The sequence below is a fragment of the Athene noctua genome, chromosome 1 (assembly GCF_965140245.1).
Source record: "Athene noctua chromosome 1, bAthNoc1.hap1.1, whole genome shotgun sequence".
Classification (NCBI taxonomy): domain Eukaryota; kingdom Metazoa; phylum Chordata; class Aves; order Strigiformes; family Strigidae; genus Athene; species Athene noctua.
In genome coordinates this window covers 188,654,835-188,673,008 of record NC_134037.1, presented here as the reverse complement: position 1 = coordinate 188,673,008, position 18,174 = coordinate 188,654,835, and the positions used below count along the sequence as shown (strand labels likewise).

Here is an 18,174-nt window from a genome sequence, read left to right as displayed (position 1 = left end):
TCTTCATGGAGAAGAGAAAACTCAGTGTTCCTCTGCACAAAATTTTACCTGGGGGGTGAGTTGAGAACCTGATGTGACACTCTGTTACAACCCAACTATTCCCCTGATGTTCTCCATTTAATAGAGTGCACAAAATTTCTTAGATTATTAACTCCAAACTGCTGTCACCCAGAGAAAACTACAATCCTACCGCCTTCAGCCTTTTTCTAACTCCCTTCAAGCTTCTCAGAACTACTTTTACTCAAGCTTGACACTTGTCATGCAACAATGTGAAAGTACTTTATGCTTTGGCTTTGACTTTTTTTAATTATTAGGCTGAAGAGTTATAACTGATACTTAGAAAGTCCTCTTTCAGTTCTCCTTGCATCAGTTTATGCTGCTGGTGATACAAAAAGACTAAGAAAGGGAAGCAAAAACTACCTCCTAAGACACATTGCTTTCATGTTTTATAGATCTTATATTCACCCAATGTTTTAAAGTGTTTACGTAATATGTGATGTATTTTTATTAGTAACTTAATGTAATGATTTATGAGATACATAAAATGACTACTTCTATCATACTAGTATGTTAATATAACTAATAGCAGACTACTTCCAAATATGATTGAATTTTATTTTTTTCCTAGGAGACTTTTTTCTTATACACATTTTATTTGCTATGTACTTTCTGAGTTTAAAATCTCAGGATCCTGCAAAGCAACGAGGAATAGCCTCGTTCATTTTTGCAACTTCCTGTCAGGTGTGACAACAATAAATAAATCAACAATGTGTAAAAATCCTAGTCTAAATTCTCCTGAGAATGGCATTTTTCACTAATTTAAATGAGCTTCCAAAAAGCTGAAAATGATAAACAATGGGAAAACAAAAAAAAGAAAAAAAAGCTCAAAGCACCGGTTGCAATATGTTTGCAAATGTTAACTGTTAGATCTTTCAGTTTGCAAAACAAACCTGGATATTCTCTCGACATGGGGAAAAGCTGGTAGCCCAGCTGCGAGAAACTGCAACTCTCACTGCCACAATGGCAATATGATAAATGGAATAAGGGGAATAGCCTGAAGATGAAAAATTACTCTGAAAAAAAAAGACTTTCAAACAAATTGATGGTGAGAAGAGGTTAAGAAGAGCAAAAAGAGAAACCGGTTCCTGTGGGATTTATGGGATGTACAGGAGATAGTACATTCTTTGTAAGTGAATAAGACTATAAAGAAATATCTGCCTTAATCATACACATGTTCAACTGGAAAACAGCCTGAAGGACTCCTATCAGTGACAAATATTTATAGGTGTTCATTATACTTACTGTCAAGGAGACTATTTTGATGCACTACTTTATTTTTATCTAAAAAATACCATTCTGAGTCTATCAAAACTGCTTGTAAGCCTATGCCATGTTCCTCAGACTACACAATACATGTCAACACAACACATGGAGACAGTGACTGGCCGAGCCAGTGTCACCTGTGTGTCTGTGTGTGTGTCTCTGGGATGCGCACTCAGCTTCATCACTGGTTGAACCTGCAAAGGGAGAAGCAGCAGCTGTGTCCCCCAGCCTGGGCAGAGACACTGGGCCCCCAGGCACCAGGCTGGGCTCCAGGAGAGTCTCCAGGCTGGAGGAGGTGGCCGTACTCCTAGCGTTAATTAACATAGATGAATGTAAGGTTAGAATTCCCAAAGAAAAAGGAAATTAAATGAATTTAAAATTTTGTTTTTCTGCTGCAGCTGTGTAAGAAAGCAGAATACTATTATCACCCAAACAGAAAAAGAACGACAGTATAGGTTTGTCAAGACAGCCTTTATTATTGCCCATGATCGTTCCACATGTAATATCTGTGTTCCCAAGCCCTGAACATTTGCTGGTCCCATGGCACTTTGCATATCAGCAGGGCCTGATGACTGTGCTGTCATGGGCAAACACCAGTGCCTGGGACAAATTCTAGCTCAGGTGTCTTCCTGCACTCTCTCTCTTCAAATGGATATATCCTACAGTGCTGTGAAGTATTTCAGTTAAAGAAAAACTGGTTCAATCATATGAACAGGTATTATACCCACATATTTTTAAAGGTGTTGAAAAATTGAGAGGATGTAAAATCCCGGATACTAAACTGACTTGAGAATGGAAGTGAGATCTTGGAAAATGACTGAGAAAATTGAAAAATGCCAGACTGATTACAGTAATTTCAGGTAAAGAAAACACTGCATACTGAATATGAAAAGGCCTTTAAATCTAACTGAGAAAGAACCAGTGAAATAGAATACATACAAATGAGAAATGAAACACACACTCCTGACAATGGAGGAAATTGAGCAACAATCTAGTACATGTGAAGTGATGGAGTCACTTAATCTCTTGAAGTTTTCACAGTAAGACTGAGTGCCTTTCTCATCAATAGCACTGATGGAGTATCTGGGTGAATTATAACAGTCTGTGAAATACATGAAGTCACAACATAAAATAAAACTTTGCTTTTAAGCTGTAGGGCTTTGTTTACCTGGAGATTTCCTGGTGGCTGAATTGTGGGAAACAAGGGAGGAAATAAAACCCAAATAAGGCAAACAGAGAAACGGGTCCTAGCACAATAGTTAGAAAAATAGTAAAAAAGGTGAAATAAAGGAAATGGGCAAATTATGCTCTGATGCCTACATATTCAGATATACTACTGTAAACTTGTCTATGTGAACAGATAGATCTTGTATCCAACAATAAAAAGCATTATCTGCAAGGCCACTTTAACAGGAAAAACTATTTTAACACAAAGAAGGAAAGAACTGAAGCAAAGGAAAGAACACCAGCAAAGAGATAGATCTAGTAACTCTAGCTGTTTGGTGGGATGACTATGTAACTTGTGAAGCAAGAAATACCTCAATTCTGCATTTCTTTTTTTCATTGTAAATTAGAGTTTGTTTTCATAATTAGTATTGAGCATCTATCAAAGAGTCTCTTCTGAACCTAGTACTTGTTAGCAGGAACCTGTTATGACTGAGACACAGGCAGCAAGATGACTTGTGCCATCCTGTGCCCAAATGACTGAATTGGTTATTGGTGTGGCACTTCTGTGGCCATCAATGTCACTCTGCCCTTGCCAGTGCTGCTGAGGCAGCTGAGTGCAATGCGAGCTTTGGAAAGGGAAAATCCTTTCTCTCTTGCGTTCTTTCCATCAAAACAGGCTGACTCCAATCAGAGGAGTCCTGTCCTCCTCAGAAAGCACAAACAGCCATTACCGAGTTTGTCATGTTTCCAAGCTTTATGCCGAGCCCTGGCAATTTCTCCTGATCCGGAATCCCTGATCTAATAAGCTGCCATCATCACTGCTGCTGGAGGGACTAGATACAAGGAAAGAAGGAAGCTACTTTTAAAGGAGGTTCTTTGCGGATCTGTGGGCAAAATGATTTTTGAATTATTTTGGAAGCAGTAGTCTGCAAGAATTTATTATAGGGGCATCTTATGCATCACCTGTAAGGATAACAAAATTAAGGGAGATCAGTCCAGGAATCACTTAGAAATTCAGAATGAAAATCAAAGCAAACCTTCTAAATATACATTCATAAACAACAAAACATAAGTTATATCATCACTTGTACAGCTCTAATCTTGGCCTGCTTCAGTGCATTTGAACTATTCATTCAGTTGTCAGCACATGCAAGTTAAAACATGCTCTTCGGATCATTCTGTCTTGATCCCTCCTGAGGGTGTCCAGCTTAAAGCCACCTTTACCAAATACTGTGCTGTTCACTGGAACAATTCTCATATAAAGGCTCCGTTAGAACAACCAACCAACCCACCAATCAGCACCCTCAAAGAAAACACTCATGATCTAAAAACACTTTTGAGGAAATAACTGGTCCTCTCCTTTATAGGTTGGCAAGTTTATTTTCACCTTCCTTATCACACCAACAGAGTGGGAATGTCCCACAGCATGGCTGCAGCCACGGCTTCCACATGACGTTATACACAGAGAGCTGCTCTGGGACAGGAGTCAGTGTCCTCTGATGCTCTTCTATGGCTCTTCCAATCTTCCTTATTACAATGTCAAAGAGAGGCTCGGTGTCAGCTGACAGAGGTTTGGCTTCAGAAGGGTCTCGCGAGAGATCAAACAACAACGGAGGGTCATGATGGGTCACGCCTTCCCCAAAACATGGGCAAAATCCTCTATCATAACAAGCCCCAGCCCCAGGTGGATGGAAGACAGGGGTCACATAATGAGCCTTCCAGATGGCTCCACCTGGCAGGAAAGAAAAAAACCTTGCAGTGATACTGGTGGTTATCACAAGGCATTAGAAGAGTGAATGTTTTTCTTGAGTTCATTTCTGGTTGCACTTCAGCTCCACACTTACTAGTTGAGATTACTGTAATTTCATTTAAAATGAAGTGCCACAGAATTAAACCAATAATGTAAAATGATTTCTGATGTTTTGAAATTTTTGCAAAATTTTCAGCAAGTATCAGCTATCTCTCACTTTGGTTTTTATGAAGACATGAAAAAAAGATTTGGGGTTTCCATGGCTTGCTTCCTTGTTAGGGTAGCAGAAGGACAGACAAAGGCCTGAGGCAAGGGCTTCAGCAGACAAGAAGGGCATGGACTCCCCAGGCCTTGCATTCAGATGGAGAGGTAGGTGAGACCCATCCTGAACTCCAGTAGCCTGCTTGGCATGCCACGTGCCTTGAAGCCATGAACAAATTCTTTGTGCTATGCAATACAGGCAATGCTAGTAAGTTCTGTACCATCTTACCCCTGGAACTACTTTGAAAGCTGCAGTCCTAGAAAAAAGGTGTTAGACAAATGTGCCCTCCCATAGATTGAACCTTATTCTTGGGAAAGAAGTTCTGTACTCACTGTCCTTCTGGTGCCACCGCACAGCATGTAAGTGAATGCCACAGTAATGGAACAGGAACTTGTGCTCTGAGTGATCAACTGTTCCTTGAAGTAAAGGCATCAGATCCCGGCCATCAATTATCCTAGCAGAAAAAATGGAGACTGTCAGACTGGGGTAAGCTGTACAGGACTACGTTTCTTCTGCACACCTCTTTCTGGAACTGTCAGCTCTGAACAAGGAAGATGCTTGTAGAAGATTGCAGGTAGATGGTGAATCTCAAACGTAGAGAAGAGGTGACATAGCTGTGGTAATATTTTGTGTCTAGAAAAGGAGCAGGAGTGAAAAAGAAAATGCCAGACTCTTAGAATGAGTTTCCAAACTAGATTTTCCATTGTTTTGGGAGAGAATGAGGAATAAAGAGACTTGTCTTTGTACCTGTCCTGGGGTAGTAGCCCTCCAGCCAGATGAACTACTGTAGGAAAAATGTCCATAAGGCTTGTAGGTTCATCGATAACTGTGCCTGCAGGTAATACTCCTGGCCATCTAAATATCCCTGGAACACGGATTCCTCCTTCCCAGCCTCCCATAGCTTTTCCACCTTTCATTTTAAAAAAAAAAAAAAAAAAAAAAAAAAAGTGATTTAAAATAAAGAGAAATTTTAGATAAATGTTATTGTATTGTCATAAGCTACTGTTACCTTTATGAGCCTTCCTTACCCTTTTGTTTTTACCACTAAGCTCCTTCTCCTCAGCATCAGTGAAATTATGTTCTATATCAGACTCCTCAAGTGACCTTACACACTTACTCCCTTCTGTTGTTTTACAAACACATTGCCCCATCAGAACTCAGTGTGGGTAAAATTTTCAGGAATAAAGTGATTTCCCAGCCTAGTTCTCCTCTTTCTTTTACAATCCTATAATATACCTGTTGTAGTTAAAGCAAGGGTTCTGATGTAAGATGCAACTAATATTTAGTGAGAAGTTACACAGTCTTAATAAAAATTAATGTGTGATCAGTTTTTCATGAGGAAATGCCAGTTTGAGAATTTAAGTTTATAAAGAACACCTGCACAGGCTAGAATTGTCTACATTTTAAAATACTTAATTAGAACGATATGAAGTTGCTTCTCAATAATAAAACAGTTACTCCTTGAATGTACAATCTTATCTAAGCTTTCGGGGTGTCCTGACAACATTACTAGTTGTTGCTGAGTTGTCACCGTCCCTGACAGCTCTTACCTCTGTATATTCCATTCCAGCCACCCAGCTGTCTTTTGCCTTCTTGTCTTTCCAGCCATCCACCATGATCAGAGGCAAAGTAAATTAGTGTAGTATTTTTCAAGCCTTCCTTGTCAATAACATCTAGAACCTGGCCTGTAAACACAGGAGCATATGTCTATTAAAAAGCCAAACTATCGCTTATACTACGTAAATTTTAGCCTCTGACTTGTAAACATTCATCAATGTAATTTGTCACCTGTGTAGGGCTGCTCATTGTTTTAAAAAACAGATTTTTAGGTTTGAGATTTGTAGTTGTGATTGTACTGTCTGTAAAAGCACAGAACATTTGTAATGACTGTAACCTCTTTATTATTGGTACTATAACAAAGAATGCAAGAACCACAGTCACAGACCAGAAGCCTGTATTGTAAAGGGCAGTACTGTGTGCTGTAAAAATATGGAAAGGAAGCATGATCCAAGGCCCCCAGAAGTTAAATTCTGCATCAGTGTTGGCCATCATGAGAAATGAGGAAAAAATGTCACATACTCTTATCTTACATTGTCTAGACCACACATAATATTTGCATTAAATTACTGGCTGTGAATATAATATGCATTAATATTGTAGCTATTTTTTAATTTAAAAGTCATTCTTGAGTTGTTTGTGTGTTTGACAGATAGGTTTGAAAAACAATTATTTCTGTACATGTACCTGATTCTTATCTCTTTTGCAAATGTGGCTACTTTTCCCTTGCTGTGACTGGGTGAAAAATAATTGTCCCTCGCATTCAAAAATGAGGCTGAAAAATAACGTGAATCTAATTTCTGAGGGCATACAAATTAACATTTATGAACATTTCTGGATTTATGAATGGGGCTGAAAAATATTTGGTACTCTGCTGAATGTAGTGGTCATAGAGAAATATCCTGCTGATTTACACCTGGAATTAATTTGCTTATCAGTTTTATCACCTTCTGATGTGTCCTACCCAGAAATAGACAAGACATGGCCATAAGAGGCTGAAATTACCTGATCTTTAATAACCTCAGAAAACTAAATAATTCTCAGTTATTTAGTAAGAAGAGTAGGAGAGCTCCTTGACAGCAGCCAAGGGGACATAGTTAAAACTTGTAAACACTAGACCAAAGAATCTGAGTCCAAGACTGGAGAAAATAAAAAGGCAACACTATAAGCCAACAGTCCTCATACAAGATTGACAGATCTTCGTGAAAAGCTTAGGACTTTTTTCCTTCTTGTTGTTAAAATTCTTCCTTGTTCTTTTAATAAAAACTGCATTTTTATTATATATTCAGACCTAGGTATTATCTAGGAGACATTGTTATTTGCTATGGTGACTTACCCACCATCCAGTCCATCTCTTCCACATTGTCTCCGTATAAACCATGACGGCTCCTCCCGACAAACTTCTCTGTGGTGATGAGAGGAGTGTGGGAGTGTAAAAAGGAAAGAAAGAGGAGGAATGGTTTTTGCTTATTTCTAAAAAACAGAAATCAACACTTTGTTATTAGAGAGGAAGGTACTCAACACATACAGAGGCCAGTCATAATGGAAAATGGTATAGTTTGCATATATACATATTTCAGCAATCACTTCAGAAACATCTTACATTGTAAGGTATTAAAACCCAGTGATTAGGATCTGTTTGATGATATAATGTTTGGCTTATATAAAATAACACTTTTTATTTCCTGAATCATACATAGAAAAGCTCCAGGATGAAGCTGCACTTTCTGCTATTGCTAACTACCACTGTGCTACTGAAACAAAGGCAGAAGGCTCATCTCCTGCCAGCTGTTGCCCATGTGTCAGTCCATAGGTAAGGATCTCCTCACAGCTCTACTTCTCCTTCCCCAGCCCCACACACATTTCTGCCATCAGCTGCTATCCCTTAACACTGTAATATTGATCTCATTGATAGAAATACATATTTTCTCAAAATAGCCTAGAAATATTCAATCCAACCCATGGAAGTGTGGAAACAATACAAGCTTTAGTGAAGCTAGGAATACTCTTAAGCTAATATGATATTTTAATTAATATTATCAATAATTAATGGACATAATAGTACTTATAATCCTATATAATGTTATAAAAAATATTTGAAAATTCATGTGGGAAAGTGCTATTTAAAAGCATGACATGCAAGAACCAAAAATATCATGATCAAAGGAAACACACTTTACCTTTCAATAAAGGAAATGGACTCTCTCAAGATGAAGGACGTAGTCCTGTCTGTCACCATCGGCTGCTCAGTAACTTCATGGTTTCTCATCATAATGCAGTTCCAGTATCGTACAAACCCATAACTTGAGAACCAGGATACAAAGAACAGGAAACTAAACCCAGCAAGGCAGGCCAGTGTTTTCCATCTGACTGAAATCAAGCCGGTCAGTCTTCCCAGGGCAGCAGTGAGGGTAACGAGACCAATCATCTGAGTGGAAAGCCAGAGTTTCCTTCTAAAGGCTCTGTCCATCTCTGGTGTTTCTGTTGGTTGGCAGTCACTTATTAGCGTAAAAGGCATCCCATAAAAATAGTCAAACCCATGGTTTAAAGGGTGATGACAATGGTCATTGCGGGATTCACAGTTAACACCTAGATGCCACTTTCCTGAAAATACAGATTATTAAAATGTAAAGAGATAGTATTTCAAAATGGGCTTTTCCTCATACAAAATATTTCTCAAAAAGCAGTTTTTTTTTCCTACTTGTGATAACTTCTTCATCCTACACATATATACCAAGTATATACTGATATAATGGGATATATGTTACAACTGATGAAAGTAAACCTCTACAGATTATAAATTTGCAACAGTTATTGGTTCTCTGTATACATATTCAAGGCCTGTAGCTTTGGTCAAATATAAAATACTGGACTATGAAGGGAACTAGAAACTGAGAAAAATTCAATTTTTCAGAAATGACCAAAAATGCGTGGCCTTTCTCAGACCTGTCAAGTATGAAATAGTAGAAAGAAGTCCTTTTGTAATCACAAGGCAAAATAACATTGTTCTGTTGTCCTGTTGTCTCTTTACCTTCAAGGTGCTATGCAGACTTGTTTCTGGAAAATTTTGTAAGGCTTGATGTCAGGACGATGGCAACACTCAGGGAAATGCTGGAGCCAGACTGATAAAGGAAGCTATGGATAGCATAGCTGAGATTGCAGCTCAGCAGTGGGTTTGACAGGCAAAACACCAGATCCAGAAGAGCTTATGCTCAGGAATTCTCATGAAGCTGTACATATGTAAGTAACTTTGCTGATAATAATATCTCTGTATACCGGGTGAGAATTAAAGGCCTTGTTTTAGAAGTATTTTTGCCATTTATTTGTATTTAATCAAGTTTAAAAAGTCAAAGCCTTCTTCTTCTAAATTCTGGAGTCTTTGTGTATCAAAAGAATATCTTCTGATCTTTTGTAATAAAATTTGTTCTTTACTATGGACATATGTCCACTATTATGATGAATGGCACATCAAAACCATGCTTTTGCTTCTCCTCCTGAATAGTCCAGTCTATTCAAACAGATTGATTAGGCACTTACATGGAGATGTAAAAAGTTGGCGCATTTGGCTTAAACACTGAGGCTTGTGAATATCTGAACCAAGCAACCAGAATCTACCTCTCATTGGAGAGATGCAGTTTAGTTGCATTGTGTGATCTTCGATGCAATGCAGGCCTTGGATACAAGAATTATAGATAAACCTGAACTTTTAAAATTTTACTTGAAAACTAATTTGCAACTAATTCTTATTGTGGAGTAAGGAACTGTGTACTTACAGAAGGATATTATCCTAAACAAATGGCTCAATATTTTACCAACACATATACTAGTAGCCAACCCTCAGTAGGTTTCAATAGAGTTACTGTGCATTACAACAGGAGCAGAAAAAACTGCTTCAAAGGAAAAAAAAATGCTGCTTTTTGGGTATAAATATAAAGAAAGCGTGAAAGCTCTATTCTAAGTTGATGAATTGCTTTCAGCTAAAATCTCTACTCAGTTTACTTGACATATTTAGAGCCAGCTATAGAACGAAACAGGTTTGTAATCAATACATAGACACATTGGTCATAAACACAGGTGAAGCTTAAGTATCCTTGGACTTCAGATGCACTCCAACACCTAAATGTCCAGCTGAGGTCGATAAATGCTTCTAACAAGCTACAAAAGACTCAAATCTCCAGAAGATAAACTAAATGTATAATTAAGATAAATTAATCTTTGAGGGCATATGTTATACAACATTGGCTTTCTGACTGCAAAGAATCTGCAAAGGGTTTCCAAACAAAAAGCCTCATTATCACATCAAAGCTGCAGGTTATTAATAGGATTTATCTTTGCAATTAAACTGGTTGTGCTCAGAGCAAAACAATCACAAACTATTCAGGTAAGACTATTTAGTGCTTGTTCAGCTGTGGTGATGTGGATAGATGTTGTGTAAGATTACTTGCTTCACGTCTTGAATGTAAAGGGGCTCTTATGGTTTTTTTTGTGTCACTTATTACCAGTGCTTTCCATCATCTCCTATGGTGCAATTAATCAGAATTTGTCAATTTGGTTAAACTAAATGATGCTTTTAGTGTTTATAGTATGATTTTAGCTGAGATGCCCACAGAGAAAATGTCAGCTCCTTTTGAGAGCCAGCTTCTGGGAGGTATGCAGCACAGCCTCCCTGCAGGGCAAATCCTTTAGCAAAGTGGAGACAAATCTGATTTTTTTTTTTAGTGATTACATGTTGAAACCAAGCTGGAGCACGTGTCTAATAGACAAGGGCTTTTTAATGAGCTGATTAAAACAACTAAAATGTGGCTACAAAACTAACAGTAGAAGAAGATTCAGTAATATAGAACTTACTGTTTGGAGGGCTTAAGGTTGTATTGTCCTGTATGGTTTAGATTTATTCTGCTGAATGAATAAAAATCCATTTCAGCAGACACTTTTATTAATATTTCAGTTTATTTCTGTAGCCAGTATTTTTATGTGTCGGACATAGATTTTGGATATTGACATTTAGATGCTCAGATGAGGTAGGGCAAATAGCTGAAAATTCAGCTCAGGAACATTTGTGTTTTTCCAGTCTGTGGAATTATGTGACATACCTAAGATAAATAATTATTTGAAACTGGATCATGACCAAAAGCTACAACTGTATTAAAAAAAAAAAAAAAAAAAAAAAAAGTCTTATAAAATATGAAGTAAAAGGGAATTTGTATTAATGCTGAAGGAGGCAACGTTTTGTGGGCTGTACTGAAATCTTGGTGAACTGTAGTGGCACTCTGTAATTATAGAAAAAAATAGCTTTTTTTCTGTTTTTGAAAGGCCAAATCCTGTGATATTATGAACTGTCTCTATTGTTTTAAATAGCAGCTGTTCCCTTTTGTTGTGACTCTGCTCTGAGATGCGTAAAACATTTTTGTGCATATTTAAATGGCACTCATACTTTTGTTTTTTATGAAATAGCATTGAAATAATTATCATATACCTGGTAGAATAGTACTCAAGAAAGATTAACATATTTGCCATTATATTCTTTAATAACCACAGCTGTGCTTGAAAGCAGATCAACAGTAAAGATTGTTCTCTTTATCAGATGCCTGTTCTTTTAAGAGAGATTCTTTTTGGTCAGGATTTCATCTTACAAGATATTCTTAAATCAGAAAATAAAAATACTACAACTGAGATATGAGCACTTGTTAACTAAAACAAATGGTTTGAGTGAGACGTGCAGGTAAAACACATTCTAGGCCATCTTCAGGAGTGCCCCATACCTATCAGTCCTGTGCTGTAGCCTTGCTGCTGCAGTATTTTGGCAAAAGTGGTTTCATTTGGAGGAAGCCCTCCTGAGCCGCCATTCCAAAAAATAACACGGTAATTGTTTATAGCATCCATTCCTAAAAAATACAGTAGTAAACAATCTTAGTAACTATAAGCAGTAGAGTACTTTTATCAGACATACTTTCTTGTTTTCTGGTTTCATTGATATTACAGTCTTAAATGTTTATCCTAATGCTGTTTGTTTGGGGAAATGAATCTAGGACTCTGGACAAGATTAAAAAAGATTTAAGTCTCTTCATTATATAATCACTTTTCTTCTTTGTATCTCATACTGAAACATTTTATTTTATTTTATTCAGAATGGCACAGTTGTATAGGAGCTTTTATATGTCACAGTAGTATCCAGGCTGTATGAAGTGCACTTACTGTGACTGTGAGGGCATGGAGGAGGGTAGGGAGACTTTAGCCCTCTGTCAGCCTCTAACTCCAGTTTGCATAAGGCTGCTTGGGAACTCAAGATTTCCCTGCACAGCGGCATGGCTGGTATCCAGCTTCTGAAACTCATGGAGTAGCTATCTAGCACGACAATCTTCTCCTTACCTGCAGGTTTACACCCTGTTACTTAGCATTATAAACTGGCATAACCCCATCACACAATGTTATGAAGTACAGTCTGTCATGGTAACGTTGAATGTCTCTGGCCCTGTTATAGTGGGAGAGAGTCTATACAAGCTCATGTGCATTTTCAAGCTATCTATCTCAGTGGGAGCTGTCATGATAAAAGTAGGATGACATGTCAGCTTCAAAATGCCTCAGGAATGAAGGCACTAAAGATCATTTGCAATAGAACAAGCGTTAGAGAGTTCCTGTTAGAACGATGTAGAGCTATTTGTTTTTCATACCTCTTCATCTCAGGGATGAAGTATGACAGGATAGTATTTTTTCTTCAGAAACAGAACCGGGAAAATAATACAGCTGTCAAGCTGTTACTTCATAGGACAGATGAATTCTGACACATAGGTAACAAAGCTTTCCCCTAAATGACTTGTTCTGCACTTCGACTAGAGGGAATGGACACACATCTGCATAGATCTACTCTGCTCCCTGCAGGGCTGAGCTGTTTCTGGTATCTGATGAGGAGTCACCCATGACAGGAATTAATGTAACTCGTGCTTTAGAAATATATTGTTGTTATTATTCATGTTCTGTGTAATGAATTTTTTGAATGTAACAATTTGTACTACCTCCGTTCTGGCTGGAGTCTGTGCAATAGAGCACCAAAAGGTAACTGAAGTTGTGAGCTGGACAAAGGTCAAGCTGCTCTCCAGAGCTTGTTCTTCTCTGCTCCATTTCCCCCCAGGTTGGTTCATTGAACCTCATAAATACAGATGCCACCTCGAAGGTAATAGGCCTAGCTAGTGCGTCTTTGTGTGCCTCAGTGAGAGATGACATGTCTGTGGTACCCCTTCTCTTTGCCTGCTCTCATTTCTTTTGTGCCCATTGTATGATGATGTTCCCTTCAGCAATAAAACAATGTTTAAAGGATGCTTGGTTTTGCAAGGCAAACCTGATCGGAGGGGATATCTGCCAGTGAGGAAGGCTGCTCTGCTGGGGGTGCAAAGTGGAGCCGCAGAGATGTGTTGGGTCAGTCTCACTCCTTCCTTTGATAGGCGATCAATGTTTGGGGTCCTAAAAATGCAACCAAGGCTATCAGATATCATTCAGAGAGTCTTCAAGAGAAGGGGGATGAGGAATAATATACTTATCTTTATTTTGGGAAGTTTCTTCTATTTCAAGATGACCAGGAAATTTATTTTTTTTTTTTTTTTTTTTAAATAATGGGGAAATACCCTTTTTTTCCTTTCTTTATTAACAATTTCTATCTGGATAAATTTCAAGCCAATCATTACTTTTTGTTTCCCAATACCTATGAAGGGCTTAGCAGAAATGTATGCCACTGCTCTTGAAATGAAAACTCATGCCTTGGGGATGCTGCTATGCTGAAGAGGAGGCCCAGCCATGCAGAGCCCCTTCAGCTACCTATGACTGTTACCTATCAGAAACTTGCTGGCCAGTGCCAGCCAGGGTGAGATTATGAGGACTTTGATGGATGAGGGCAGTGATTGTATCAAATTTGGTTTTGTTCAAGAAGTGACAAGCTGGAGGCCAGCAGGAAATACCCTGGCATGATTTTCAAAGAGAAGGCAAATTCTATGTCCTTGGGTCTGAAAGGAAAGTATTTCCTAGTAACATAGCTTGCTGCAGTGATTTATACCATATTTTGATGTGAGACTGGGAAAGAATAGCAAAACAGAGTTAAATGAAGTAATGGCCTGATATGTTGAAAGATGGGACAACATTTATATCTTCAGGTATGTGTAAGAGCTTAGTGTTTCTTGATGTCAGGCAATGAAGGAATACACGAGAACTGTTGACATATTCCCACAGTAAAGCAGCTCAGGATAGAAGAGCTGGCCCTGGGAATGCCCTGTAGGCTGTGAGATAATCCCAGTAGTGCTTTACATTTACCATTAACGGTATGGGAAATCTTCCCAGTTCTCCAGGAAGTGAACTTGAAGAGAGCTCGAATAGCTGACGATGGGCAGAGGATTGCAGTCTCATATTAAATAACACACCAGCACTGTTCACTGTTGTGCTCAGTTTCCTTACCTGATAGTATCATTCCCGTAGCAACCTATGTCCCCTATGCCAAGGTCATCGGCCATCAACAGGACAATGTTTGGCTGTGTGACGACGGAAAGCTGCGTCAGTGGTGGCTGCAGAAGCAGACCAAAAATCAGGGGTGTGACCAGAGAAATCCTGAAACACGGAAGAAGGAAAGAAACCAATGACCTGGCCATTCATCACTCCCACTACAAGTAGCTGAAGACCTTCCCTCCCGTGTGTGCTTGGCTGCAGACCAGACCACTGTCTGCCCAGATGTAGAAGGTGTGTCAAATTTTGATCATTGACCCGAACAGATGTCACGAAAAGGAAAATGTCATGACTATAACTTTAAAAATCTCCTTTTCTGATTGTTTCCAAATTTCCTATGAACAGTCTCACTTGGGAATTTACATGTGGCAGATGACTTTTAAGTGATTTTGCTTTAGCGGCTTGGGATGTTTTTCAGAAGTTGATCTGGGAAACTGAGAATGGGGTCAACTTCCTCTGACATCCTTCTCACCCAGACTGGAACCTTTGTGTTATGAAAAAGTAAACAAAAAGGAAAACAAAGAAAGAAACAAACAAAATCACATTGTAAGTATGCTTTATAGATAAACAACGCTACTCTTTTATAATATGTCATTATTAAACTTGGCTCACTTTAGATTTAAGTATGATAAAACAATAATTCATGAACTTTTTTCTTACCAATAAGATGTTAGTTGCCAAATAATTTCTGCATTTCGAGTGTTCAGATCCTGCAAAACCAGAAGAGAGCACCTTGTCATGTTTGCATCTTCCTAGTACTCACTGCAACAAAAATAGATAAAAAACTTAATCAAAGCCTATCAACATTCTCTGTTGTACTTTCTTCAGTGCACTTCAGATCAGACACTAAATGAAGAAGAGTAAAGGCATTATTGTTATTTTTATTGATAGTGCTTCTTCATTTCTTAGAGGGATTTTTCTTTTTGTGTCAAGATTATCTTAAAAGAGGAAAATAATTCTCCTTTGTTACATGCCTCAGCTGTATGAAAAATAGTTACTGTTCAGAAAGGAAGAGAAGAGCTTTTGAAAACCCTGTCCTCAATGTAATTCATTTTCTGTAATCACAGAGACAGTAGCAGCCTGCTGCTTCTTCACAAAATGTGCCAAGATTCCTTTCAGGCTTGTAAGATATTTTTAGTTGTAGAAATTCTACTCATCCTCTTCCAACAATGACATTTTCTTAAGAAGACACTGAATTTGTGACCCCTTGTTGTCTGACTCTGTCCCGAGCCTTTTCCTTCTTTGTATGTGTCAGATTCTGGAGTGTAATGCTCTTTTCCCCCTTCTCTGCAAAGCTTTCTGCAAAGGTTCCTCTGGGGTTTTCTCTTTCACTGCGAGGACGAGACAAACTGTTTAAAGGCTTTGAGGTAAGGGCCAAATGACCTTGGTTCAAAGGCTTTAAAATAAACTTCTGTCAAATTTATCCCATGTCTGGTTGAACTATCCCAAGCATCTTAATTTTATAAATTATGTTGTTTTCACATTTTGTTTTCCAGAAATGATAGTATTTAGCAGCTGAGTAATATCCATAGTTCTTACATTTTATTCATCAACACTACAAGCCTTGATGAGAAAATTTAAATTTCTATGCTTAGAAAATTGGCATCCAAACAGCTCTAAACACTTACTTACAAGCACCAATGCTGATGCAGCATCACTATCTACAGACACACAGTTTTCTGCATTTGGATTTGTGCCTTTGCTGCATCCCACGTACATATAGGAAAGATACTGGGGGGCACTTCAGCCATCTTTTACACGTACATACTATGTGCCTCCAAAACAGCTGAAATAAAAAGGAGTTGAAAAATGTTAAAATTTAATTGTGTACTTGGTTGTCACTAACTGCCTGTACTTCGCAATAGAGACACACCAATTCAAAGCACAGCCTGAAGCTCAAGACCTTTCCTAGAAGGGACCTGTAAAATAGCAGGTAATCTACAGAAAACAGTTACTGCACTGACAAATATTACCCCTGTCAAGCCATTTCCTTAGTGAAAGGTGAGGAGAGTCCAGTAAGAGAAACTTTAGCAGCTCTGGCTGGAACAAGAGGGACAGTGAAAGCAGCTTGTCCTGTTTGCCCCTCTTCTGAGAAGTCAGGGAGGGACCCCAGGTCCCCACATGGCAGTGCAGCTCCTTGCTTGGCCCCTGGCAGCTGGGGAAGCAGCAAGCATCTGCCTGGTTCAGCCAAGCAGTTTGGAGGGTGCCTTTTTGAGGACCTCTTTGGGACCACTTTTGCCGAAGTGGCACTTAAACCACACTGCAAGCAAACAGTCCCCTTTGCTATCTGAATTGAATTTGGCTTAAAGCAAAGCTCTTTCCTCCCTCTCCCATTATTTAATCTCCCCAAAGTAATTTAGATTTTATCCCTTTCTTCATCCATTTTAATAATCCCGGGGATACAGCATGCACATCCTGCATATTTTACTGTTTTCCTTTACTGATTGAACTGTTTTAATCCATTTTTACTTTTCTACTAATATACTTACGAGACACTGAAATCCCAAGTCAAGTCAGTTTACATAAGAGAAAATATTTGTATTTTTAGATGCACTCAGATACACTTTTCATAAGAACAGTAACCATTTATGGCATCAGTTTGGCAACACTCAGTGATAGGTCTTACAAGTAATTCCATTCAGTTTAGTACTGTTCAGTCTTTCAAAATGTCTTTTAAACATTCCTATTCTGTAGACTTGATATATATAAAATAAAAGCCAGACTCATGATAACAATTTGCCTACAGCTCTCAGTTTATACACAGGCTTGTATGAGAATAAAGTTGTCATAAAGGGAAATGCCTTTGAAAAACTTCCTCGAGATATTTTTATCTACAGAAGCAAAAAACATTTCCCAAATGCCCATTAAAATTTTTCCTGTGCATTTCCCAACATAGTAAGGGAGGAATACGGTACCTGGTCAAGTTATGCTCAAAGCATGCAGCTGACAGACTGGAGCGTGATTTTATTTTCAGTTGACTTAAAACTATTTCCAAATTTTGCAGCACAGCAACTGCTGCCACAGCCGAGCGTCTAACATCTGTTTCTGAAGGCAGTCCTTAAATCTGCCCTAGCTGCTCATGCGTACTTCGCCACAGGAAAGCTGTGTTATTCCAGATCTTGCAAGCAGCTGGATGGTCTAACTGATCCTGGAGTCCCTTAAGCTGCACGTCCCACTGCCGTTTGCACAACAGTGACATTCATACAACATGTGTGGGTCGGGCTGGGGAACACCACAGATAAAATGCTTTCTGCCCAACCACCAACTTCTCGAGGGCAGGGAAGGATGTCCTTTGACTCTGAGACACTCCCATGAAAGGCACTATAAATAACAGTTCCCCATAAATATCTTGTTTCCACCAAGGAAAATAGAAAATTGATGTACTTGTGAAGCATAATTCTTTGTAGAAATAGAAACTGAATGAATATCTTCAATTTATGGCATCCCCAAGTGCCTGCAGCAGTGTCAAGGTCATCTCTATACATGCAGTGAGAAAGTTTTAGGGTGTGGGGAGGAAATGCTGGCAACAGACCTGAATTCTTTTTTTTTTTTTTCAGTAAATGAGTTATTTGGCTTCACTTTTGACTGTTGCCTATTTTCTAGTTGTCACTCAAAGGGACAGATTAAGGTT

At 38.6% G+C, this 18,174-nt stretch overlaps 1 protein-coding gene across 1 annotated transcript; it reads right to left on the bottom strand.

The window, feature by feature from the left end:
* Positions 1-1,799: 1,799 nt before the first annotated feature.
* On the bottom strand, positions 1,800-17,592 carry LOC141961125 (arylsulfatase H-like). Its single transcript, XM_074907717.1, has 11 exons — positions 17,459-17,592; positions 15,204-15,305; positions 14,499-14,648; positions 13,396-13,517; positions 11,822-11,944; positions 8,240-8,663; positions 7,396-7,532; positions 6,053-6,187; positions 5,250-5,412; positions 4,835-4,956; positions 1,800-4,222 (listed from the first exon to the last, which is right to left on the bottom strand). Exons 2-11 carry the CDS (start codon positions 15,281-15,283, stop codon positions 3,852-3,854), a joined length of 1,827 nt encoding a protein of 608 aa, XP_074763818.1. The 5' UTR covers positions 15,284-15,305; positions 17,459-17,592; the 3' UTR covers positions 1,800-3,851.
* Positions 17,593-18,174: the final 582 nt, after the last annotated feature.